We start from the raw sequence: 25,052 nt of genomic DNA, 5'->3' as shown, positions 1-25,052 counted from the left end.
GCACAGACAGCAGTGACTCCCCTAACCCCCCGCCCCCCCCCGCACTGCACAGACAGCAGTGACTCCCCTAACCCCCCGCCCCCCCCCGCACTGCACAGACAGCAGTGACTCCCCTAACCCCCCGCCCCCCCCCGCACTGCACAGACAGCAGTGACTCCCCTAACCCCCCGCCCCCCCCGCACAGACAGCAGTGACTCCCCTAACCCCCCGCCCCCCCCGCACTGCACAGACAGCAGTGACTCCCCTAACCCCCCGCCCCCCCCCCGCACTGCACAGACAGCAGTGACTCCCCTAACCCCCCGCCCCCCCCCGCACTGCACAGACAGCAGTGACTCCCCTAACCCCCCGCCCCCCCCGCACTGCACAGACAGCAGTGACTCCCCTAACCCCCTGCCCCCCCCGCACTGCACAGACAGCAGTGACTCCCCTAACCCCCCGCCCCCCCCGCACTGCACAGACAGCAGTGACTCCCCTAACCCCCCGCCCCCCCCCGCACTGCACAGACAGCAGTGACTCCCCTAACCCCCCGCCCCCCCCGCACTGCACAGACAGCAGTGACTCCCCTAACCCCCCGCCCCCCCCCGCACTGCACAGACAGCAGTGACTCCCCTAACCCCCCGCCCCCCCCGCACTGCACAGACAGCAGTGACTCCCCTAACCCCCCGCCCCCCCCCCGCACTGCACAGACAGCAGTGACTCCCCTAACCCCCCGCCCCCCCCCCGCACTGCACAGACAGCAGTGACTCCCCTAACCCCCCGCCCCCCCCCGCACTGCACAGACAGCAGTGACTCCCCTAACCCCCCGCCCCCCCCCCCCGCACTGCACAGACAGCAGTGACTCCCCTAACCCCCCGCCCCCCCGCACTGCACAGACAGCAGTGACTCCCCTAACCCCCCGCCCCCCCCCCGCACTGCACAGACAGCAGTGACTCCCCTAACCCCCCGCCCCCCCCGCACTGCACAGACAGCAGTGACTCCCCTAACCCCCCGCCCCCCCCCCCGCACTGCACAGACAGCAGTGACTCCCCTAACCCCCCGCCCCCCCCCGCACTGCACAGACAGCAGTGACTCCCCTAACCCCCCGCCCCCCTCTTTCTATGAAAGGCTGATTTGTATGTCTGGGAGCTTTGGCTGCACATGGGGGGATCCATGGAGCTGCTCTCTGAGAGCAGAGGCTGGAGCAAGCAACCTCTGCCTTCCCCCTCTCACTCGATCCCGCAGAATCTCAGAGCTACACTCTCAGGGCACAGCCTGATACAGACCAGGGCCTCTGTGAGAGGCCTCTTGCTTACAATCACCATGCACTGAGGGCTGCCTTCCAATACAGGTCGCATTTTCTTTACCCAGCAGTTCATCGTGGGCACGGAGGTTGTTTCCATTATTTAGGTTGTAAATAATGCTGCAATAAACACAGGGGTACAGGTATCTTTTTGTGTGTTTTCTTTTTTTATACTTTTTTTCTTTTTAGTGTTTTCTTTTTATCTGATAAATTCCCAGAAGTGGAATTGCTGGCTCATATGATAGTTCTATTTTTAATTTTTTGAGGAGCCTACATACTGTTTCCTATTTTTATAACTATGGATGGTGATGGCTATTAACTAGACTTAATGCAGTATATACAAATATCAAGTCATTAATGTTGCACACCTGAAACTAATGTTATATACTTGAAAAACAAAACAAAAAAAGGAAGGCTAATCCTGACAAGCAGGCTCCAGGACAATGAAGCTGCTCTGAAGCTGCTTGGGGAGCCGAGGGCAGTGGCAGCAGACAACAGGTCAGTCGGGTTTCCTTTGTCACGGGAGGGACCTTCTCCTTCTGTGGGGCCTTCCCCAGGTCTGCCACTTCTGTCACCTCCAGGTTCCAAGGAGAGCTGCACCTGAAGAAATGGTGGCTTCTGACTCGGCCAAAGTGGGCAACGCGACTGGGGGAGAATATTGCTGTTCTGCTAATCTGAGGGCTCACCTGGGAGAACTAGCCATAGGCGGCGGATCCGCCGCCAAGGGTGCAGGAATAAATCCAAAAGCACCTCTGTAGCCAAAACCTGGAGCAGGTAGTGAAACTGCCATCAGCACCAGGTTAAATCCCTACGTAACCAGCACGCCAAGGGACCACCTGCCCGTGGACTCTGGTTTAGACACTGCTTGAAGTTCAGCGTTATCAGTTGGGAAATGCTTTTCTGAGGTGGACTTTCGTCATTTGGGGATTAACTGATTCACCTCAGTTATGGGACTTTGGAAAAAGCAGGCAGTTTGAACCTCACCTTCAAGAGCTGCATGAACTTCTGAATCTCAGGCTCTTCACCTTTCAAAGCCTCGCCTCCCTTATTCTGGTTCCTGCCACGGCCTGTAACACCCGCCCTTAATTCTCCACCTGAGTCATCTCGGGTGTCCCGTCCATCAGGAAACTTGGCCTAGACTCCATCCTCCCTTTGCTCTCACAGCCTGTCCAACATTACCCCATTTTTCATACCATAGGGACAATGAACTTTCACCACTACATTTTTTAGGACAGAAAAGACTTTTTTTAAATCTCTCCATTCTCAAAACCTAATACTTATTGAATATATTAATTATAGCTTTTACAAACTGTACTGAGCTAAATAAAAATTCTGCTCTTAGATTGAGTAACTTATTGAAAGTAAAACTCATAGTAGTACCTTAGTTTACTTGCAACTCCAAAAAAAAAAAAAAAACACCTCCACAAATCTACAAAGAATTACAAGTTTTGAATAAACATTTGACTTAGTTCAGGCTCTTCCAAATATCTGTCTAGTCCAGTGGTCGGCAAACTCATTAGTCAACAGAGCCAAATATCAACAGTACAACGATTGAAATTTCTTTTGAGAGCCCAATTTTTTAAACTTAAACTATATAAGTAGGTACATTGTTATTCACTTAATTAGGGTACTCCTAAGCTGGCCTTTGCTAAAACGTCCTCAATCTGATTGAGGTATGTTGCCTGAGGTGGACCCCTTCCAACTCTCCCATCCACACTCGTCTTGTATACTTGTTTCGTCTATCTCCTTTCGTTCATCCTCTCTATATGTCCACCCCCCACTTCTTCTAACGCCACTTCTTCAAAATAGACTCGCCCAGGCCGAAAACTGACATCTGCACATGGGACACGAAGTTTCAATTGCACTGTACGTGTGTGCCCGCACGTGGTATTTTGTGGAAGAGTCACACTCAAGGGGCCAAAGAGCCGCATGTGGCTCGCGAACCGCGGTTTGCCGACGACTGGTCTAGTCTATTTATGCTAAATTTTCACATATAAAAAAAAAAGGCACAAAGTTGCCCATAAAAGTTTGAAAAGAATTTTATTATGCAGCTTAGGTTTCTACTAACAAAAAAACATTTTCCACATCTTACTCAACCTAACAAATTATATATAAGTTTGTGATTTTTATCTACATTACTACAGTATTTCTTACACTACTGTAAGAAAACCTTCCTTTCATTTGTACTTTGGTACAATTATACAGTAGGTACCTCTCCCTCCAGAAAATAAAAATATTCTTAATCTAAGATTAAAATGGAACAAAGACATTAATGCCAAGTTTCTTGCACCACTTGGTAAAAAGATTGCAAAAGTCAAAACTGGATGCTGCTTAACACAAAGAGCATGAGACTGCCAGTTTCAGTCAAACCTTGTAGGAATGGTTTAGCATCGGGTTTATCTTTACCGTAGTTTTCACATATGATAGGTGGGACTGTACCATCATGAAGAATAGTCACATTCTTCACTTGCACAAGAGAGTCAAATATTGGGCTCGAGCACAGGAAATGTCGCTTGGGCTTAGCAATATACAAACGGATAAAAAATATTGCCTTAGGAAAAATTTCACAACTGTTTGACTAAACATTTGAAACACTTTTATCACAGCTTCATATATTAAAAAAGTTTCCTCCAGAGATGCTTATTTATGAAATAAAACCTAGTCGCTATCATCTGACCCATGTTCTGAGCCCCGATCCGAGGCCTCATTGTTGGATCCCTCTGGTTCTGACTCGTTTCCGGAACCTCGGCCAGAACCCTCGTTATCAGATCCTCTCTCCGAATCTCGCTCTGACTCAGCACTCGGGGAAGCCGGCCGAGAGTCCACCTCCGAGCCGGGGCTCCTCCCAGACCGCAGAGACTCATTGTCCGACTGTTCCGACCCCGAGGGCCTCCTCTTCCTGGACGGCTGGTCGCTGTCTGAATCCTCATCCGACCGCTGTCTGCGGGGCCCTCGGGGACTGCCCGCCTCACTGCCAGACCTGTTCTGGTTCTCATCTGAATCGCTCTCGGAAGAGGCTCGGTCCTTCCGCGGCTCACCCTCGTCCGAGTCGCTGTTGCTGTTGCGGGGATGTCTGGCAAAAAGACAAACACTGGTCAGACACCAGGATTCTGGCCAACCAAGAACGTGACAAGTAGAGAAGGTGCTTTTAACACATAAGGGCATTTAATGTTCTATTTCTTAACTTGAACGGTGTTTATACAGATGTTCATTTGTGATATGTTTTGGGTACTTTTTAATAAATGTGATATATTTCATAATAAAAAAGGATTAAAAAGGAAAAAATAAGGCACTTTATAAGCAATATAAACACTGAAGAATGGTCCTCACTGGCTTTAAGCACCTTTCATTAGAACAAAGCATTACATTTCATATATAAAATTATAGAAAAAGGAGTTTATTTTTATAAGCAAATTCATAGCAGCCCAGGAAAAGCCCAGGATCTCACTTGGCTGTAGAAACTGGAGGTTAACCCTGGCCCCAGGCTGGATGACTGGGACATTTCCTGTCCTGTGACCACCTGCCTTCAGCACTGAGCAAAGTCACCTTTTCTCCCCCTGGATCTGCTACTGCACTGGTGCCCTCCAGCCAGACACCTACTCAAGCTGGGAAGCTGGGCTCCAGGAATTCTGCAGCTTGTGTACTCTACTTATCAGCTGTGAGGTTAGGGGAAGGGTGCTGGTGCCTCTGCTTGGAGTGGTGGCGGCACCAGGGACTCTGCTTCCTGGAGGCTCTGGAGGAAAGAATATTCCTTTAGCCACTCATCCCCCCAGAGGCTTGGAGAGGGGACATACTTCTCTGGCACATTCCTCAGTTATGGCTCCCATTGCAGATATCCCAAGAAAGGAATACTGAATCCTATAGGGTTCAGTCTAAGAAAGGTGAGGGAGGTGAATGTATTACGTTCTTCCGAAACCTACATGCGCCCATGTTACGTAACTTGGGTCACGCTGATAGAATATGAAGTGACCAAGAGGACACTAAATATTCATTCTGTATAGACACCGAAGACACTGGGCACCCTGGGATCCAATTCACTCCTTTTCATCTTGCCAAGCACGTCACAGTGGTTAGGACAAAGTCTAACTGATGTAAGTGGCCCCAATCAACCTGGCCTTGGCCTCAGGTGTAGGTTTGGCAGCAGCTCTCACACTGGATCTTCCTGGCTACGCATTTTAACAGTGCTTAATCCAAAACCACACACTTCACTGTTCTGATCACACATGCCTCTAACCAATGGGCCAGGGCAACACTTTGGGCAAGGGCAAAACAATGCCGTAGAGAAAAGCAGCCCGAATTTGTGTCAGCCAGTGTCTTCAGAGAAAAGGGGAATTGCAAATCTTCACAGATGACTCCTTTCAGATCCCTCCCCTACAAGGCCAGCCTCTCACCAGCACTCAGGCCCTCAATGTGCTAGCCTCTCATCTCTGCCTCAATCTCTAACCCACCAGGAGGATCTATTCTTTTTCTAACACTCAACTCAAACCACCTCTTTCACAAAAAATATCTCTTACAGCTTCCCAACTCCAGATTAGGTATTGTCCCTGGAAAACGATAAATGCAAACCTAAGTGATAGCACTTAACCTACTAGAATGTGTTTTATTTATCTGTGATTCTCCGCTGCTTCTAAAGCATAAACTCCTTGGGGGCGGGGTCTACACCTTTTTCCTCTATACCCCAGTACTTAGCACACCGTCTCCTACAATGTTGTTCAAATGTCTACTGAGTGAATAAATGATGTGATGACCATCAGAAGAACATGGTGTAGTAGAATATCATAAGTCCTGGTCTTAAGATTCCAAATCGGGGAGCGGGGAGCACCTCAATCTTGAAGGGCAAGTTCAGGACAAGTAAAAGCAAATATTACTTCACTGGTGAGCTGTGAGGTAAGGAAGAGTACTGGACAAGCTGTCTAGGATAAGCCCTCACCAAGCGGGTGGAGCTGAGTCACCTCAACATGGGAGGAAACGGTCAAGCAGTCCCTATCTTCACATGACCAGGATCAGGCTCCTCCAGTCAATGGTAGTACAGCAAAATTATACATTTAGAAGAATGGCATGCAGGAAATTTCAGCTAATATCCATGAAGAAATAAGATTTCAAAATAGGTTTTCTTCTAGGGACAAACACATAGTGAACAAAATGATGGGTTAGAAGAAGATGGGTGCAAAGGTTTCTTCCAACTATAAGATTCTAAGAAGTTGGAAGAGAAGACATTTTGGCAGTGACCATTCTATTTCTTTCCTTCCTTCCTTTCCTCCCTCCTTCCTTTCTTTTTTTGTCTTTTGTTCTTATTACTCAAACAAGCTTCATTTTTTAAATTTACCTTCTTGACTCTGTGTTTGTGTCTTCAACACTTTCACAATGATTTTCTGCTCCTCAATACGAAAAGCACGCCTGATCTTGTCACAGCACAATTTACACACAGGGGCCCACCCTAGGCTCTACTGACGTGTTTTTTTCATTTTAGAAAACCTCATTACAACTTTAGGTCTCACACACTAACTCCACAAAGAGTGTTTAGGCACACACCCCATATGGATATTGGCACTTTCCCACCCTTTTTGGTGTAAAGGTAAACAACTCTATTACCAGGGATTCGGGCCAGACTAGTTTTGTTAGAGGCTGTACTGCAGGACAGCCTATAGCGGTATGTCAAACGCTGGACCATTCTGAATGCTTATAGAGACCGTCCCTGGAAGAGCTCAGTTATCTTTCATTGGAAGAATATGCCTACCCTTCATCAGCAATCTTCAGTTTATCCTCATCCGAAGAATCATCACTTGATGATATTATGGCTTTGGACTTTATTTTTCCCTTCATTGAAGGAGGCAGGCGTTCTGGCTTGGGCTAAAGAAAGATCAAACATAACAGATCAGTCAAGACTCTCACGTCAGGACATTTTGTTCAGTTGGGTTTGTACTATAATGACACATTCAAACAGCAACGAGTAAGTTCCAAAATCAAGAGTCAGTGCTTGAAGAAACTGCAGGGAAAGAATGCATTTTAGTGCACTAAACCTTTTATGGAGAACCACAGTATTATAAACTCACCGCCTTCTTCTTCTCTGCTCTGGGTGGGCGGCGCTTTTTCGGTTTGGGGCCATTTTCTGTTTCTTCATCATCAGATCCTTCTTCTCCCTTTGTAGGTCTTAAGTAGGGAACACCAAGAAAACGTCTGTCAAGATTCATGCATGCCTATAAAGTCTACTTGCTATCAAAACATTCACGTTCGCCAGTTAAGTCACTCTTGGGCCCTCTTATTATCTAAAGTAAGTCTGAACTTTGCATTTGGTGGTGACAGAGGATGTGAGACAAGACCCAGGTTGCAGACTTCAACATCTCCCTGTCCTTTCTTCCTTCCTAACTACTCATTCTAGGCCAGCTGGTATCCCGTTACAGCTTCAATTCTATGGGTCTGTGTGAGTGAATTGCTCAGATTCTTTCCCAAATATAGTCATCCAAGGGTTGGGAAGAAGAGGCCAGGGGAGAGGAACGGGACACTTTAGAGCAGTGGTTCTCAACCTGTGGGTCGCAACCCCTTTGGCGGTTGAATGACCCTTTCACAGGGATCACCCAAGACCATCCTGAATATCAGATATTTACATTACGATTCATAACAGTAGCAACATTCCAGTTATGAAGTAGCAATGAAAATAATTTTATGGTTGGTCACAACATGAGGAACTGTATTTAAAGGGCCAGAAGGTTGAGAACCACTGCCTTAGAGGCACCTCCAGGTGAGAGATGGGCAGGGCACCACTTATCTCAAAGTGGATGGCACTGGGCCGATTAAAAGATCTTTTTTTCACATGAATTCACTTTTTAAAATACCCATCAAAACCATGAAGTGGGCATCACTATTACTATTTTACAGGGAGGAAACTAAGGCACAGTGACTACACAGGGACAGGCAGTATGGACACACAAGGTTTTCTCATTCTAAATTGCACACATCCTCCAATAAATATTACAACTTTAAAGATAAAATAAAGGCAATTAGTTCTAGTGGCTCTCAGAAGGGAAGCTGTGAAGATGTGAGGTGAATCCAGTACTCAAGGGACTTTAGTGATCTCTTGAAGGATTAAAAGAGGTGCTACTACCTGGAAGATCAAGTGATTTCCAGGTGTTTGCAAATTCTATACATAAGATTGATTCAGAAAATGAGAGGTCTTTTGCCACCTTCATAAGGTTATTTATAACACATTGATAATACCTTCTCCTCTTTTTCTTCTTTCTCTCTCCACCCTCCTCTTCTTCGCCTTCTTGCTCACTACCACTGCCCTTTCTTCTCTTCTTCTTTTTGGATACTGGCAGGTCTTCATCGGTGTCATCATTGACAAATTCATCAAACTCTCCCTTCTTAGAACGCTGAAATGCAAATAAGACTATAATCAGCTCTTTCCTGGACAATGGAATGTGGCTGGAATTCTAAGGTATAGAAAGAGGCCATATCCTCTCAGCCATGTGACAAATGAAGGATTTTGTACCGAATCACATGGAAGAGGTGCCTGGTGAGGCCCATATTTTAAAGACTTCTAATTAGGATAAATGCCTCAAATGGCAAAAATTGTCAATGACTTAGGTAGGTCACTACAAGGTAGAATGTACTCAGCTAACACTGGAATGCATTTCTAAGGAAAAGCACTCTGTCTGGGAAGACTGTCTTTAGCTGAGGACTGAGTACAGAGGGAATGCAATCATTTTTATCTTCATTTCTGGAAGTCAAGGCAGGGACTGGGGCCAGCAGTGTTAGTGGGAGGCACATCTTACCCGTCCACCACCACTGCCTCTTTTCTTTTCTTTTGCTGCTTCAGTCTCTCCAGTAAACATAAGGATGTTTTTGGTCTTCTCAACATACTGGGCCCGCTGTTCTAAAAGTTTCTTTTGCTCTTCCTTCTCTCTCAGACGTTTCTCTTCCTATGAGAAAAAAAGAAAAAACCTCATCAAAATGTTCTTACGGTGAAATAAATCATAGCTACCCTCAAAAGGACTTCTTTTTTACCATACAAAGTATATGTGTGCACATAATTCTTTAATTCTAGTATAAGTCACAATAAATACCTGTTCTTTAAGAAGTTTCTGCCTTAACAGTTCTTTTTCTTGCTCTTGTTTGGCCCGCAACTCCCTCTCTTCTTCGTCTTGTTTGCGTGCCCGGGCCACATGGTATTGGGCCTGGCTCAGTAAGTCAGAGCACTGCCTAGAACATTTCAGAGTTAGAGAAACATGAGTGCAGCCAGTGTACTTTTTGTTCAAAAACTCAAAGCATCTGTTTTCCTTACACAAATTAAGAAGTCTGAAGCATGATCATTAGCTCTTATCTATGGGAAGTGTTACCTGGCAAAATTAACTTCATTTTCCATAAACCTATACTGTCAACTATGTTAAGTTTCCAAATTTTAACATCTGCCCAAAAGGTCTTCAATATTATCTTCACGTGACTCAAAGAATCAGGAATCATATCTTGATTCTGGTGACACAGCTGATGTAGTTTCACAGCCAATGTAAGCACTAAACAAATGTTGCCACATTCCCTGAAAGAACCCCCAGAAGAAAGCCTTGGTCCAGGCTGGGGGTCCCAGAGAGGACTGTGAAAGACTGACCCTTGGCAGAGCAGGACCCTGCTCACTGCATCACTCTCCCAGCCCCTCTCGCCATCACCACTTCTCCCAAAGTCACCATTTACAAACAGTAGTTACCTGGCTTCTGTGGCAGCAAGGGCCAAATCGAATCTCATTTTATCTCCCACTTTACTCAAGTAACTGAAGTATCTAAACAAAATGAGAAAATAAAACTTAAAATAATTTTAATAAAATAGGCCCTTTAGATTTTTTATCTGTTGTACAACAATAGTCTGAGCAAAGATTTATACATCAACTGACTTACATGCACGTATTTAATACATGAAGGGCTAGCATCTCAATAGGAAAATTATATATGCAACCCACTTAAAAAAAGGACTCTCATCAATATGCCAATTTGTTCAATAAAAAACCAAGTTCATTGCCGAAACTGGTTTGGCTCAGTGGATGGAGCATCGGCCTGCGGACTGAAGGGTCCCAGGTTCGATTCCAGTCAAGGGCATGTACCTGGGTTGCGGGCACATCCCCAGTGGGAGATGTGCAGGAGGCAGCCGATCGATGTTTCTCTCTCATCGATGTTTCTGACTCTCTATCTCTCTCCCTTTCTCTCAGTAAGAAATCAATAAAATATATTTTTAAACAAAACAAAACAAAACAAAACAAAACAAGTTCATTAAGAAAAGCCAAATTATACTTAATGTCATCAGTAAACTAACAAATAACCAAAAGTCAGTTCAAGCAATGAGTATTTACTAAACACTAAATTTACTAAAAATGTCAGCATGGAGGTTAGGATTCTGAGACCACGAAAACACAATCTACCAAGCAAAAGAAGAAATGCTTAAACAAGAATTCAAAAAAGGTTGGACAAAACCTGAAAAGATGTCAGGTTTTAATTTTACCATAACTGAATTACAAATAAGTACTATCAAGTTACACACATTTTAAGCTTAATAAACATATTCATTATTTAAGAGGGAAGGCCTTAATCTTAACTCAATGAAAATTAATATCCCATGAAAAGACACACTGGCATAACGAAACCAACGTAAGTGGAATCTAAAAGTTTCAGTGTGTAAAATGAGGGGTCGTATCACTGTCAGGTTAATGAAAAATCTAAAAATGAAAAGCTTGCAAAGCTAGCTAGTCAGCCAGTTCCGGGGATCTGGCTCTGTGATCCAAATCTGGCAGGATCCCAGCTACAGTTTGGCACCACCTGGTGGCAGCTATCTGCTTTAGTTTAAAAATCGCAGGAATTATTTGAATGGATTCCCTTTTTCTAAGAGATTCCCGAGAGAAGTGATTTTCAGCACCTTTTGAGACACATAGGTCTAAAGAAATAAAGCATTTCAAAGGTTGTTTCTGCAAACTCTTTACCTGTGTGCAAGCTCCAGTTCTTTCACAGCATTAAGCACTTCCTTTAGATTACTCTTCTCGTCTTTCAGGACAGAGGTAGCTAACCTTTGTAGGACCAAGGCCACATTAAACATAAGAACTGTATCACTGGGTGCCACATGTCTAGCCTATAAGTAAAAAACAAAGTAAATATTGCACATAATCTAATGACACAAAAAAGGATTTTAGTCAAATAGTGTCAGGTATGTGAACATGCATAAAACAGAATAAAATGTATATGAGTTATTTTTACCTTCAGCAAAGTCTGTTTGCATTCCTGCAACTTGCCACACTTGAAGAGGGCCCGGGCCAAATAGAGCACAACTTCAGTGTTCTGGTGCTTATAGAACTTTCTGAGGCAGTTTTCATACTACAATAAAAGAGGAAGTTAAAACTCAACAAGGATTAAATTATACTGTTATTTTGTAATAACATTTCAAACAGTTTTAAAGCTATATAAAAACGTATTTAATCCCTTTGAATAGTTAATTTCAAATAATCTGAGAATGATTTTTGACTTTCACCAGGATACATTTTTACAACATAAAAAATCTGATCAAAAGAAAAACCATTAGAAATAGCTTTTCCATTTGAAATTTGGACCAACATAGAAAGGATAAGCATATTGGAAGGCCGTTTTCATCTTTAGCAATACTATTTAGAATCAGCTATTGACAACTTATTAGAAGTCATATACCTTGCTCCTTTGGGTTATACTCTCTACCACCTTTTTTTAGGATTGGTGGAACCTACTGGCAATGGGCATGAGAAGGCTCATATTTTTGGCTGTTAGCATTTTGGAAAACCAGTAATATAACAATACTGGTATTACTTTTGCCATGAGCATGTCACTTGTTGATCATGGAACACATCTTGTCACACGTAAGATCATTTTCATAAAAGATGGTTAGACAGTTTCCCCCGATTATCTCTAGAAATCAACTGGCATTTTAAAAGGCGACATTATCATTCTGCAGATCAGGAAGGTGCACCTCCAAAAACATAACTTCTGACACTATCATATGCAATCTGGCTTCTGTAAGTCCTTGTGACTAGTGCTGTTCTGATATTCTGAATACAGTAGTAATACCCACCCTTCTTAGGCCACCAAAGACAGGCCTTCACATTACACAATTATAAATCTCTGAATTGACACAGTGTCACAAGAGAGCATGCAACTCCATGATAGGGTCAGAATGGTTCAGGAAACATCTGCTCAACAATAGACACAAAATAAAAATATCTTGAAAGATAAGACGTTACCATCTGGACAGCACTGATATATTGCTTCTGTTCCACATAGATGTGTGCTAGGTTCAGCCACACATCACTGATATCTGCTGTTGCTTCTCTTACTTGGGCAAATACATCACGAGCTTCACGGAAATATCCTTTGTGGGCCAAAACAGCTCCTAAAGTTAGAAAAAGGTTCACAGTTCAGAATTTTCTATTTGTGGTGGGAAAAACAAGTGAAAGTCCATTTTAAAACAACTAACTTCACTACACTTAGAAGAAAATTCTGATCTACAAACATTCCTCCAAAAGCACTCATTTCACAAATTATGGAGGTCCCAGTCTCATAATCACCTATTCCATTAGCCGCATACAGATTCTTTGCATCATTTCTGAGTACTTGCTTGTAGATGGCCAGAGCACGATCTTGATGGCGCTTTTCCTATAAAAAACACCCAGATGATAAACAAAAATTCAAACAAGAAGGAAACAAGTATCAGTTTTGTTTTAAAGAGACAAAAAGAAATTACTTTTTCTCTATCTCGGGTGGGCTGATGCAAAGTTTGGAGCCAGACGTTGCCCAGGGCCAGCATAGAGTACGTGTCACTCTGTGTAGCCGGTTGTTTTAATATCCTCTCAAATTTCTTCTGGCCTGGACCCCATTCTTGTTTCGCCAAATGAAGATTACCAATCAAAGACCAAGCATCTGGATGGTCCTGAGACACATATAAAAATAAGTGAAATCTGTAATTTGGATTCAGAGATCAATTATCTTTCCACACAGCTGATTACTGAAGAGGTTTATAAGCTACATTTACAACAGTGTTTTCAAACTGAGAGTTGTTAAATCAATTTAGTGTGTAATTATCAGCAAAAGAAGTGCAGTAGAATGGAATAATACAGTAAAGATATCAGTGTCATCTACATGGCAAGAGCACATAATGACTAACAAAACGTTCAGTTTGTATACGTGTGTGTACTAAGCTAAGATGCGAAACCTATTTCTTACTGTGGGCCATATAAAAAAGTTAAGATAAATTCTATACTCTTTAATATCTTTAACAAGTAAATGGAAAAAACAACAACCAAAAAACAAACAAACCCAGAGAGATGCCAAGATACTAGAAATATAATAGCCATTAAAAGGAAAAACTGATTTACTGGGGCAAAAAGATGAAATAATTATTTTTCAAACCTAAGTGTTAATATTACCAACCTGATTAATCTGAAGCGCTTCCTTAAACCAATCTGAAGCCTCATAAAAGTTTCCTTTATCTCGAGCCATGGCTCCCAGGCGTAGATAGCCTGAAAATAAACATTTAAAAGTTTTTGCTTAAAATATTAGCTATAAAGGTCATAATTTTAAAGGCATACATTTGAAACAATTGTGTTTTTTTGGTTACACATTCATATGATGAACAGAAAAAGTCCCACAGGTAAAAAAATATCAAGCATCAATATAACTAATTAATAATGTAGCAAGTTAAAGCAACTCAGCCACTATCAAGTCTTATTGTTCAAAATCTCAGATTTAGCTCTCCCACTCCATTTCCAATGTTAGCACCCTGTTCCGAGTCCTTATCTCAAGCTAAATTCTGTTAAATGCTAGAGCTGTTCCGTACCCAATTTCTCTCTGATGCACAGCACTGCCAAGTTACCTTTTCTTACAAAGCTGCTCATCACACAGCAAAACGGTGAAAGCATGGACGACTAGGAGTTACTTGTTAGAAAACCTGTACTCTAACTGTGACTCTTTCACTTAAGTAACATGAATAAAGGTGCCACACAACCGTCCGTTATTTTCTCTAGAAAATGTCATTTTCCTCAAGAAACCAACCATCGCTGACTACTGCCTATCAAATCAATTCAGATTCAGTCTGGCATTCCACTAAACTCTTATTGATTATTGCATCAATAATAGCATGTCAGAAGCCAAGTTAAAAGCTCCTGATTTGACCAGTCAAAACACCATAGCTTTAGGTTCTTTTAAGGAAGTACTGTATGTAAATTATATTCAATTAAAAACTTTCCAAATTTTACAATGTTTAGGTTGTAAAAATTCAAGGAAGAACGTTTTTAGTAATGATTATTTTAAGGAAAAACACTGCTCGTTCTCACTATTACAAACATTGCAAAATTTTTTCCAGGAAATGAAAAGCAGGACCAACATAAAGGTAAATCCATCACCAAGGAGTTGCTAAGTCTAATAAAGGTAGCTGACTCACTGTGATAGCCTTACCCATGAAATACGTACAATTGATTTTTAGTTGTGTCAGTTTCTAGAATTTAAGAGAAGCTGCATTTTAAGGCCACAACTTTGCCTTAAAGAAAAGGGGACATTGTAACCTTCAAAATTTTTTACTACTGGTTTTAAGAAAGATTTTTTATTTTCAGGCTAAATTTCTGTTGCCACTGTGGGAATTTTAATACATTAAAATGAGTTTAAAATTCTTACAATCAACATAGTTAGGATGTTCCCGTAAGATGTTCTTATACAGTTTTTCTGCTTCATGGAATTCACACATCGCCTCATAGAGCCTGGCTAAATTGTAGGATGTTGTGACAGAAATGGCATTATAATAATGTTCATCATGCTCAGCTTCAGCCTTTGCACGATCCAGTGATGCCAAAAAATATTTCTATAAAAAAAAAAGAATCTTTTGTTAAAAAACTTAGAGGATACAGCTAGAAAAGTATGCATTCAATTTGATAGCATAGAAGAAGGGAATATCTATTTTCTTACCTTTGCCTCCCCTAGATTTCCAAGTCTAAAATGGAGGGCACCCACATTATTTAGAATCTCTGGGGGGACATCGGCCTGTACTTTTTCCTGAAGGATCCGTGTTGCTGTTCCATAGGCTGAGAGGGCACCCTGTATTTTCAAAGTGAGCAGAATAAGATGTAAGTGAAAGTGAGTGAGACATACACTCTGCCAGGCTTACAAAAAGCACATCAGGTAGGAGATGAAAAGCATTGCTAAAATACCTGGATGTCAGTCTGTTCTAAGATTTGTGCCAGTTCAATCCAAGCTTCAACATCATCAGGATACTGCTCTGTGACCTTCTTCAAATGGCCCTGGGGAAAAAGAGTTTAAGCTAAAGCATTCCAACTACAAGCTGTCAAAGTAGAAAGTGGTGGCTACTCTACAACTGTTCTTTCAATTGGAGCTAGCTCAGCTAACAAACTGCTTTTATCAAATCTCTACCAGCAATGACAAGAAATAAGGCATGAGTCTAGGGAGAAATAGATAACAGAAAATAGCTAAGATTTTAAAAACATGTACCTTGGCAATGTCTCGTTTTTCTTGATCTTCTGAGGCAGCATACAGAGAGCCAAGAATTTTCATAGTTTCGTAATTATTAGGATAAGCTTTCAAAACTTTCTCAAAGCACTGAGATGCATTTTCTTTGTCACCTCGATAAATATACATTTGTCCCAAACCAAAAAACGGCAGCACAAAAGAGGATGAGGCAAACTGTGTGGCTTGATAGTAGTACTGGAAAGCTTGGTCATAATCTTCCTAAAAAGTGAAAGTAAAGCAGGATCAACAATATGTACAAAGTTTTTCAAAGACGTGAAAAACTAGAAAAAGGATTTCATATTTAGAGAAGGCTGAAAATGATCTTACCTGAACATGGAATGATCTAGCCAGCTGGTAGCAACTTTCTGCTTGCATAGCCTCCACTTCTGTGTTATGGAATGCATGGAGGGCCAAGTGCTGGACTTTACTGTAATCCTGAACAATGAAGATCCGAAACCAACAGAGTGAATTCCATCTCTATCACTCTCAACTTTAAAAGACTTCTTTTAAAATGTTAACTGAACTAACAGCACTGTATACAGATCACTAATCATTTTTCTCATTTCCCTTGCTGATAAATTTAGGGGAAATGGGAACTAACATTTACCCGGTATTTAACATTTGCCCATTATATCTATTACTTTCTTAATCCCTACAACAATCCTTTGCAGTAATCAGCCCTATTTTTGTGATGAGAAAAATCTAAGAGAGGTTAAGTCCCTTATTAACAGCAATGGGAACAGTTACAATTTATTGAGAACTACTACGTGCCAAACACTATGCTAGGGATACTTACATTAGTTCCAAATTTAGTCAAAATCCTGCTGAGAGTGTCATTATTACCATTTTACTGATGGGGAAGTGAAGGCTTAAAGAGATAAATAAAGCATGTTGTCGAAAGTGGAAAAACTAGACTCTGAATTCAGGTGTTTGTTTGTTTAAAATATATTTTTATTGATTTTAGAGAGGAAGGGAGAGGGAGAGAGAGATAGAAACATCAATGATGAGAGAGTACCATTGATCAGCTGCCTCCTGCATGCCCCACACTGGGGATCAAGCCCAGGACTGAACGAACTAGTGAGCTCCTGGTTCGTGGGTCGATGAGCAACCACTGAACCACACCGGTTGGGCTGAATTCAGGTGTTTTTTACTCCAGGGAAATGTTGTATCACCCGAGAATAGCAACTGCCAGACTGAATTCAGCTCCATTTGAATGAATGGATCATGACCTTCACGAAAGACCTGATTTTTCACTTGGATTACCGAAATCATATAGGTTCCAAGAGTATAATTCTATAGTCATCACTTGTATATCACATTGCATGTTTATCACCTAATGTCAAATCTCCTTCTGTCACCATATATTTGACCCCCTTTACCCTTGATTATCCCCTCCCTGCCCTTTCCCTTTGGACACCACCATACTGTTGTCTCTATGAGTTTTAAAAAATTATTTTTTAAAAGCAAAGAACTTTAAGAAATTACTTCTCCTACCTTTTTGAAGAAAAAGTGATTTGCCAAGTGGTTCAATACCATAGGGTTGCTAGGATCGATGGTATAAGCTCTGGAAAGAAGCTGGACACCATTTTTGATGGAATCAGCCTGAAAGAAAAACAATTATGACAGGGCTGAGTGAAAACATTACTTAACTAGCACTTTCCAGTTTTCCTTATAGTCTGAAGAAATAAGGTTACATAAATCTAAGTTCTGATGTCAAAATATAGCTCTTGTTTTAGTTGACCTTCACCAGGGATAAAACACTTCAAGCAGTGAGTTAAACTGTAAAAATTTAGTTTTCTTATAATTAATTGCAGAAGCACCTCCACTGAAAGCCCTGTCTAGGCAATTATACAGGGAAGTATGATGGGAGCTTCCTTCTCAATACAGGATAGAACTTTACAAAACCAGTACAGAGGTATTTTATTATTTTCCATTTATCATGCTAGGAATTCATAGGGAAGGGTTCCAGCAGCTCAGGCTCCTTTCCATTGGTTCTCACAAAATGTGTTTCTCTGGGTGGAGCAGGCTGACACTTCAATTGAACCCATGTACCTTTCTCTTTGGCTTCTTTTTCTGATCATTTTCCTTCACACATTTCAGGAAATTATCTTGGCTGTTAGAGTGCTTAATGTGCTAACTACGCACATTCATTCTCTTGGCAAGAATCTTGCCCTTAACTTGCTTGTTCACAGCAATGTCCACTGCATGCTGGTGACACTGCAGACTCTTCCAGTTTTGCCCTGGCAACATTTGTGGGGCGTTCCTTTTGGAAAAGTGCCCATTCCCTCGATGTCTACAATATCACCTTCTTATAGATTCGCATGTATGTGGCCAAAGGAAAAACTCCATGTTTCCTAAAAGGCCTAGAGAACATATAGCGGGTGCCTCGCCTCTTTCCCTTTGTGTTAGTCATTTTGGTGACTTATTGGAAGATGGTGGTTCCAGCCGAAAAGCAGGGTAGAACTTCTCTAAGAGAAAGCCTTTTATCCTTTCCCTTTCCTCCTTCCTTATACAGATATAATAATGAGATGCCTGGAGATGTATCTTACAACTATGAGGTGAGACATGAGGAGGAAAGGCCACATGTAAGGGAGGACGAAAGATATAAAACCCTGGGCTTGATGATAATGAGGTGCCAAATCCAAGTATAGCTGCTTTAGTACACAATGAAATCCTTATGTTTTATGTGTGTGTGTGTGTGTGTGTGTGTGTTTTAAGCCTTATGTTTAAGTCACTTGTGTGTGGCTTTTGTTTGTTACATGCAGTTGAAAGTACTCCAAACTGATAGACAGTCTATAATCTCATAACAGATTCTGAAATCCAAAGCCTCTAAAAAAGTTTTTTTATTATTTTGGAGCAAGCTCATTTGGTGGCAGACTTTACCTGAAGTGTGAGGCTATCCTATTGGTGTGAACAGCCACTCCTTTTGCCATAGAAATATAAGTTTACATTTGGGCTTGAGTCCTAATAACCGGGTCTTCTCTATTATGCAGTGCAGGTACCACCTTACATTTCTATAACCTGAAATCTTGATTTCTAAAACACTCTGGCCTCAGGAGTTTTAGATAAGGGACTGCAGGCCTATCAGCCTGGATTTTTCCACTCACATACCTCTTTATTGTTGAGCTCTAGAACAGCCAGTCCAACCAATGCTCCCACACATTTGGAATTAAGTTCCAGGGCTCTGCTGAATGCAAGACGAGCTTTCTCCAGTTTGTTAAGTTTCACAAAGCAATGGCCCATTCCTAAACGAACTTCCGCTAAAAAAATAAAGTCATTCTATCTGTCAAGCTAGAGCATTTTAGGGTTTAAATTTTAAAAATGCTTAAACATTCTCTATTTATGAGTTGCAAAAAAAACAAACAAACCCCAAAATTAACCTCAGTATAACTACACTGTTAAATTTTGTGGTATATTACAAACTTTATTTCACTGAAGGTTAGATCATACTACTCTCTCCCTGTCCCCCCTACCCTGACCCCGTCACCATAGATACCTTTCTCACCATAGAACAGAACACCTATAACGTTGCTATTTTCCTGTTCATAAGAACTCCACCCTCATGATCTGATTACTTCCCAAAGTGATTACTTCCCTGGCTACACTATCTACAGTATCTAATTTTTGAAGAGTAATTTTAAAAGATAACAAAAAGCTTCATTAAGACCTTAAATACTGTGACTGACTACATGCACAAACTATCTCCCCGTTCACAGCTATGCTTATACACACTGCCTGATTTCAAGGCCATGCCAAAGCACAACCATGTTCCTAACTAAAGAACCTCTCCACTGGTCACAAGATCCTAACCTTCACATCTACGTAAGGATATTTTTCCTGTATCATCCAATTTTCCTTCTCTACTAGATCATTCTTATCTACAGACATTCTCCCATCTTAAAAAAAAATCTTCTTGATTCCATTTCCCTTTTCTTTTGTCAACCCATTCCTATTCTTCCCTTAACAGCAAAACTTGAGATCTAAAATAATGAGATTTTAGAAATAAAAGTAGTAAAGGCCAAAGAGATTATAATATCATCTAGTACTCAGTTTTTTAATCAAACATAATGTTTGTAAAAGTCTCAATTCTGTCATTTCAACAAACCTACAGTATCTTTTCAAAACTTACTTTATAAGCAACTGCCAAACCTTAATATTTTAGGTTGGATCAAACACAGCTTAGACTTAAAATAAGGTTTTTCTCTTACCTGGACATCCTGGGTTAGTACGCAATGCTTTCTTATAGTAAGCAAGAGCTCCCCTGTAATCCTTCTTGTTAAAGGAAATGCAAGCTTTACCTGTAATGATTTTTAAAAAATAAACATGCACTAATTAAAGAACACAAGTCTCACATGCTCTACACTCACCTAAATCAAATACACCTCAGTAAGAAATACTTGAAAACAGTGAAAGTGATTTCATATCAAAACTTGTTTTCCATAAGGGTATATTAACTTATGCCTATAAATAAAACAGTCCTGTCTTTATATTGAATGTTAACAATAATTAAAATAGCTTAGAGTTGTCCAAAAAGAGATTGTTTATTGACTCTTTAGAAGTGGATAACAAAATTGTTCTAACTGGTATATATTTTAGTTCTGTAACTTCAACAGAAACAATGATCTATTACAGATAGTTCTATTTTTAATAAGGTAAAGCTCTTCTACTTTGGCGTCTACCCCATTACTAAGGAGCTATTATGAAGAAATATATTTTCAGGCATATGCTAAAAGATAGATTTGTAAGATGTTTGCCGAAAATGACTTACCAAGGAGGGCTGGAATATTATTCGGAGACTGGTTGAGTACAAAATGAAACTGTGCATCAGCCTGGTCCATTTTGTCACCTTCAAGTAGGCAGAAGCAGGCTCTTCCCAATAAATGGTTCTGAAAAAGCAATGCACCATGTTTGATTTCTCTTTACCAGGACCAACCACAATTTAACATGAATGTGTAACACTAAGATGAAAACCATGTAGAAAGGAGGCGCAGCATCACCCAAATTCCTCTATCACCGTAAGGTGTTTAAACTGGTAATGAGCAATTCCTCATCACAAACTGAGAAATTATTCTGAAATGCAACAAGTCTCCTGTGCTAGGAACAATGACATAAAGGAAAGTTCAAACTTTTAAAATTATGCTTGAAATTCACCTGGAGATGTTGGAATTATGACTAAACATGTGGATAAGTTTTGTATGCTAAATTACTTCACAGTACAAGGACCAAAGAAATTCCAATTTTAACAAGGGAAAAAAACCACACAAATAAAATAAAAAACAAAAATCAAGGAACCCCTCTTCATTTTGACTATTTATATTAACCATGATATTTTAAGACAAATTCTCTCAAAAAAATCTACTGCCTATCACACACATTTTTTCATGTAATATTTTTTCCTTTCATAAATTCAAAGAAATAAGACTTATTTTACCTGATCATACATAATAATTTTATCAGCCATTGTATACAACAGGGTTGCCTGTGTAATAAGATCTTTCTTATTGTCCTTATTCTTTTCCTTCCGAGCCTGTTGTACATAGTAGGCTGCCAATGTATCCAAGCAAGTCATCTGGTCTTTTTCATGGTCTCTATAGTCCAAATTGCCATCTATACGTGCTGCTTCCAGCAACTTTACAAACTCTTCTGTTTTTCCTTGCTTGTAGTATTCCAGCTATGAGGTAAAGAATCAAATCAGAATTACTAATGCATATGTCCATACAAAAAGCTGCACACAAATCTTTATAGCAGTTTTATTTGTAATAGTCAAAAACTGAAAACAACCCAGCTGTTGATCAACAGGTGAAGGAGAAACAAGCTGTGGTTCATATGCACAATGGCTACTGTTCCGCAGTAAAAAGGAAGAATTGTTGATACATACCACAAAGGAAATAAATCTAAAAATAATTATTTTGAGTGAAAGAAACCAGACAAAAACGAATACATATTATATGATTCCATTTATATAAAACTCTAGAAAACGCAAACTAATCTTTAGCAACAAAAAGCAGATCAGGTATTACTTGGGCACTGCAGGGGAGAGTTAGGAGGAAAGTTTTAGGGGATGGGGGGCGATGCATATATATTCATTACCTCCATTGTGGTGATGATTTCACAAGTGTTTATATATGATAAAACTTCTCAAATGGTACCCAACAAATATATGCAGTTTATTACAGGTGAATTATATCTACTAAAGCTATCAAAATTATAACTTACTACAAATGTTTCCAATTTACTTCTTACCTAGCAATAGTTGATTTCAAACTAAATCAGACCCCAAGAGAGAAAGCGATAATGAGAGATATATAGAACTCCAAACAGAAAACTTGGGTTCTGGCTCTACAGATCTATGACTTGGGGCTTGTTGAATAACTTCCCTAGGCATGTTTGGTTAATTTATAATAAAAGGAATATCAATCATTCATTAACTACCTACTATGGGCCACATACTATGCCAGCAGCTTCATATACGATTAGATATAATGTATATTCACCACCCTTAAAGTGAATGCTAACATCCCCATATTTTAGATGAGGAAACAGGCTCAGAGGTAGATTACTTGTCTAGGATTCACAGCTAGTTAGCAGCCATGTTGGAATTTGAATATAGGACTCTAAAATCCCAAAGCCCACACTCTTTTCTAAGTAACAAGTTATAGCCCACAATGTTTCACCAATTTGTTTTACCACAGCTGCCATGCTAACTCTTCAATACTCCAAATTTTTGTATAAGTGCTGTTAAAGGAAACATTTGTACTAAAAAAATTGAGATTACTTTCTGGTTTTAAAAAATGTGTGGCAAGTATTAATGGCTTGTTCTGCATAGACTAGAAAACTTAGCACGTCAAGCACTGCTTGTCACTGAAAGCACTTCTCAGTACATCCACACGCAGGAAACTCTAAGAGTTAGGCTTGAGCACTGGGCACAAGCCCAAATCCAGACCTACTTCTCTGACCCTTCAAAACAACAGTATTAGGAGACTATGTATCTTTCCATAAAAGTGGCCTGTGGCACACTGGCTTAGGAATAATGATTATAGTGTTTACTCTATTACGATAATCATTTACTATAACGTTCCCACAAAAAAGGAAACATCATTATGCAGCTGGTGCTGGCGGGGTGGAGGGTGGTAGAATTTTAGGATCTCTGAGGTGATTTTCCTGAGAATTTCCAGTAGTACTGATGACCAAACAGGATGAAAACCTTAAGCCCAAGATAAGCTTCATCCATAAGGGCTTTTGTGAGTTAGTATGGAAACTAATCACCTTCTAGAGTATTTTATGGGAAATGTTTTATTTTATGGGAAATAATGGTAAGTAGCAATGTTTACATCCTGACACCTTGTCTTTTCTCAGCTTATCCTTAAACATTTAGCCAGTCTTCACTGAGCAATCACTGAATAATCAAATACTTAATATAGAGTACTATTTAACTTAAATGAATTTTGCCTTTACCAATATATACTTTTTTGTTCCATAAATGGTAATACAGTTAATTTCTATACACATGGTACAATTAAGCTATTTATGCACCCAAGCTGGCTATTACTGTATCCGAAAACAGTTTTCCCAGCCAACATATAAAAAATATTTTTTTCATGAATACTGACCGCCAAAGCAATCCATATGTGCAGTTGTGTGTGTTCCTGCTTCAAAATACTGATAACTTCATCTCCCTCCGGTAACTGATCGAAGTCAAGTTCAATGACCTAAAACACAAAATGCAGGTTTTTAAACCTTTCTTCTTTTTACATTCACATTTCTTTGCCGCTTTTCTTGAATATACATCAATACGGATATATGCAGAGTTTCTGCTCACTGTCGGGAGGGCTGAGCAAGTGCACTAGCATATATCGGGAAATGTTTAAGGAGCAAACAAGTGGGTTGGTTCTACGGTAACATTAAAGAAAATGCACAGAGAAGCAAACAAGTCCTGTGAGTTGCCTTCCAGTCACGACAACTATAAAATACTAGAAAAGCTTTGCTTACTCAAAAACTACAAAACAAAACCCTGCTTAACATAGAGCTGCAGGCAAAGTGCAGATAAGCATCCCGGAGGCTCTGGTGCCACAGGTCTGACCAACCCAGGGGCAATGCCAGGTTGAAAGCCACTGGACACACCCGTGCCACGGGCGCACCTGAATGTGGGCACCACCACTGTAGTAGGAAAATGTCCGGGAATTAGAAAGTGGTGATGGCTACACAGCGTTGTGAATATTTCTAAAAAACACTGGATTTTACGGTAAGTGGGTTATATTTCAACGAACAAAATAAGAGATGAGGTACCCAGTAAGAGAACATCAATGCTGAAAGCTACACTCATACCGGCCGCAGGCCCGGTGACCGAGGCGTCGGGAAGGGAAGGGCAGGGAAGGGGGTGCATTGTATCGGAACACGGCCCCGCCATATGTCGGGGTCTCTATTTCGTGCACCGGGACAGACTCGAGTTTCTAAGGGAGAAAGGACGACACCCCACCTGTTCCCGGGGAAAGACGCTTGGTCTGAGCCGCCCAGACCGCGGTGACATCACCCACCTCTGTGATCTGTGGGCACTCTCGCCCCCTGCGCCCGTGGATTAGGAAAATAGCAGAGTATCGTCCAAGGAGCCGGCCGGAGGGGAACTTTCAAGAGCTCCTTCTCCGGTGGCCCCGGCTGCAGGTCCGCACTGCCCCCAGCTGGGAGGGCGCCGCGCTGGGGACGGGGGCGCGCCGAGCTGCGGCCGGGGTTTCCGACCCGGGGTCCCGGCGGAGTGGGTGCTCTCGCTTTGGGAACGAAGCGGAGAGAGAGGGGAAGAGGGGAACGGGCGAGTTCACCGCCCCAACCCTCCCCATACTCCACACTCACCTCGTCAGTGTCCCGGAGGGGAATCTCGATGGAGCCCCGCGACATGATGAGACCGAAGGGCGAGCGGGCGCCCGGCCCCGCCGCTCCGTAGCCGCTGCGCCTGGCGTCTGCCGCGTCCGGAGGTCGACAGTCGTCCGGGGTCTGGTCGTCCCCACCGCCGCGCCGCGGCGACGCCGGAGCTCCGGTTTCTCCTTCCCGTCAGCCGCTTCAACAACGAGCAGCCGACTGCGTCCGGCCACTTCCGGCAGCCCCGCCCCCTGCCCCGGAAGCACTCCCGGCAGGCGGGCCTATTGGATTGGACTACAGGTCCCAAAGCTTCACCGGTGCGCCCTCCCACTGGCCAGCAGCTTCTGAATCTGAGCGACCCACGGGCGCTGGCCAGAGTATACACGCCGAGGGCGGCGCCGCCCGCCCCGCCC

At 41.7% G+C, this 25,052-nt stretch overlaps 1 protein-coding gene and 1 pseudogene across 1 annotated transcript; both read right to left on the bottom strand.

The window, feature by feature from the left end:
* Positions 1-3,302: 3,302 nt before the first annotated feature.
* CTR9 (CTR9 homolog, Paf1/RNA polymerase II complex component) lies at positions 3,303-24,953 on the bottom strand. The gene is made up of 25 exons (XM_059708898.1): positions 24,634-24,953; positions 23,400-23,498; positions 21,221-21,460; positions 20,558-20,675; positions 19,998-20,087; positions 18,901-19,049; positions 17,284-17,391; positions 16,117-16,224; positions 15,772-16,008; positions 15,474-15,563; positions 15,232-15,360; positions 14,944-15,127; positions 13,705-13,793; positions 13,019-13,204; positions 12,843-12,930; positions 12,519-12,667; positions 11,509-11,625; positions 11,238-11,383; positions 9,978-10,049; positions 9,343-9,478; positions 9,052-9,198; positions 8,495-8,649; positions 7,333-7,429; positions 7,017-7,129; positions 3,303-4,352 (listed from the first exon to the last, which is right to left on the bottom strand). Exons 1-25 carry the CDS (start codon positions 24,676-24,678, stop codon positions 3,938-3,940), a joined length of 3,507 nt encoding a protein of 1,168 aa, XP_059564881.1. The 5' UTR covers positions 24,679-24,953; the 3' UTR covers positions 3,303-3,937.
* LOC132240967 (large ribosomal subunit protein eL21-like) lies at positions 17,727-18,455 on the bottom strand (annotated as a pseudogene).
* Positions 24,954-25,052: the final 99 nt, after the last annotated feature.

Source organism: Myotis daubentonii, chromosome 9 (genome assembly GCF_963259705.1).
Source record: "Myotis daubentonii chromosome 9, mMyoDau2.1, whole genome shotgun sequence".
Taxonomy (NCBI): Eukaryota; Metazoa; Chordata; class Mammalia; order Chiroptera; family Vespertilionidae; genus Myotis; species Myotis daubentonii.
The sequence above is the reverse complement of the archived record's forward strand: the minus strand, read 5'-3'. Positions and strand labels throughout refer to the sequence as shown.

What these genes read in the sequence shown, in the direction of transcription:
- CTR9 (XM_059708898.1), bottom strand. Translation starts at nt 24,678, where the DNA reads ATGTCGCGGGGCTCCATCGAGATTCCCCTCCGGGACACTGACGAG. An exon ending in ACATCCTAACTATGTTGATT is followed by an intron (nt 13,794 to 14,943) that starts GTAAGAATTTTA and finishes GTTTATTTTCAG; the next exon opens with GCTATCTACGCCTGGGAGCC. An exon ending in CTGAAGATTGCTGATGAAGG is followed by an intron (nt 4,353 to 7,016) that starts GTAGGCATATTC and finishes TCTTTTTGCCAG; the next exon opens with ACATCCCCGCAACAGCAACA.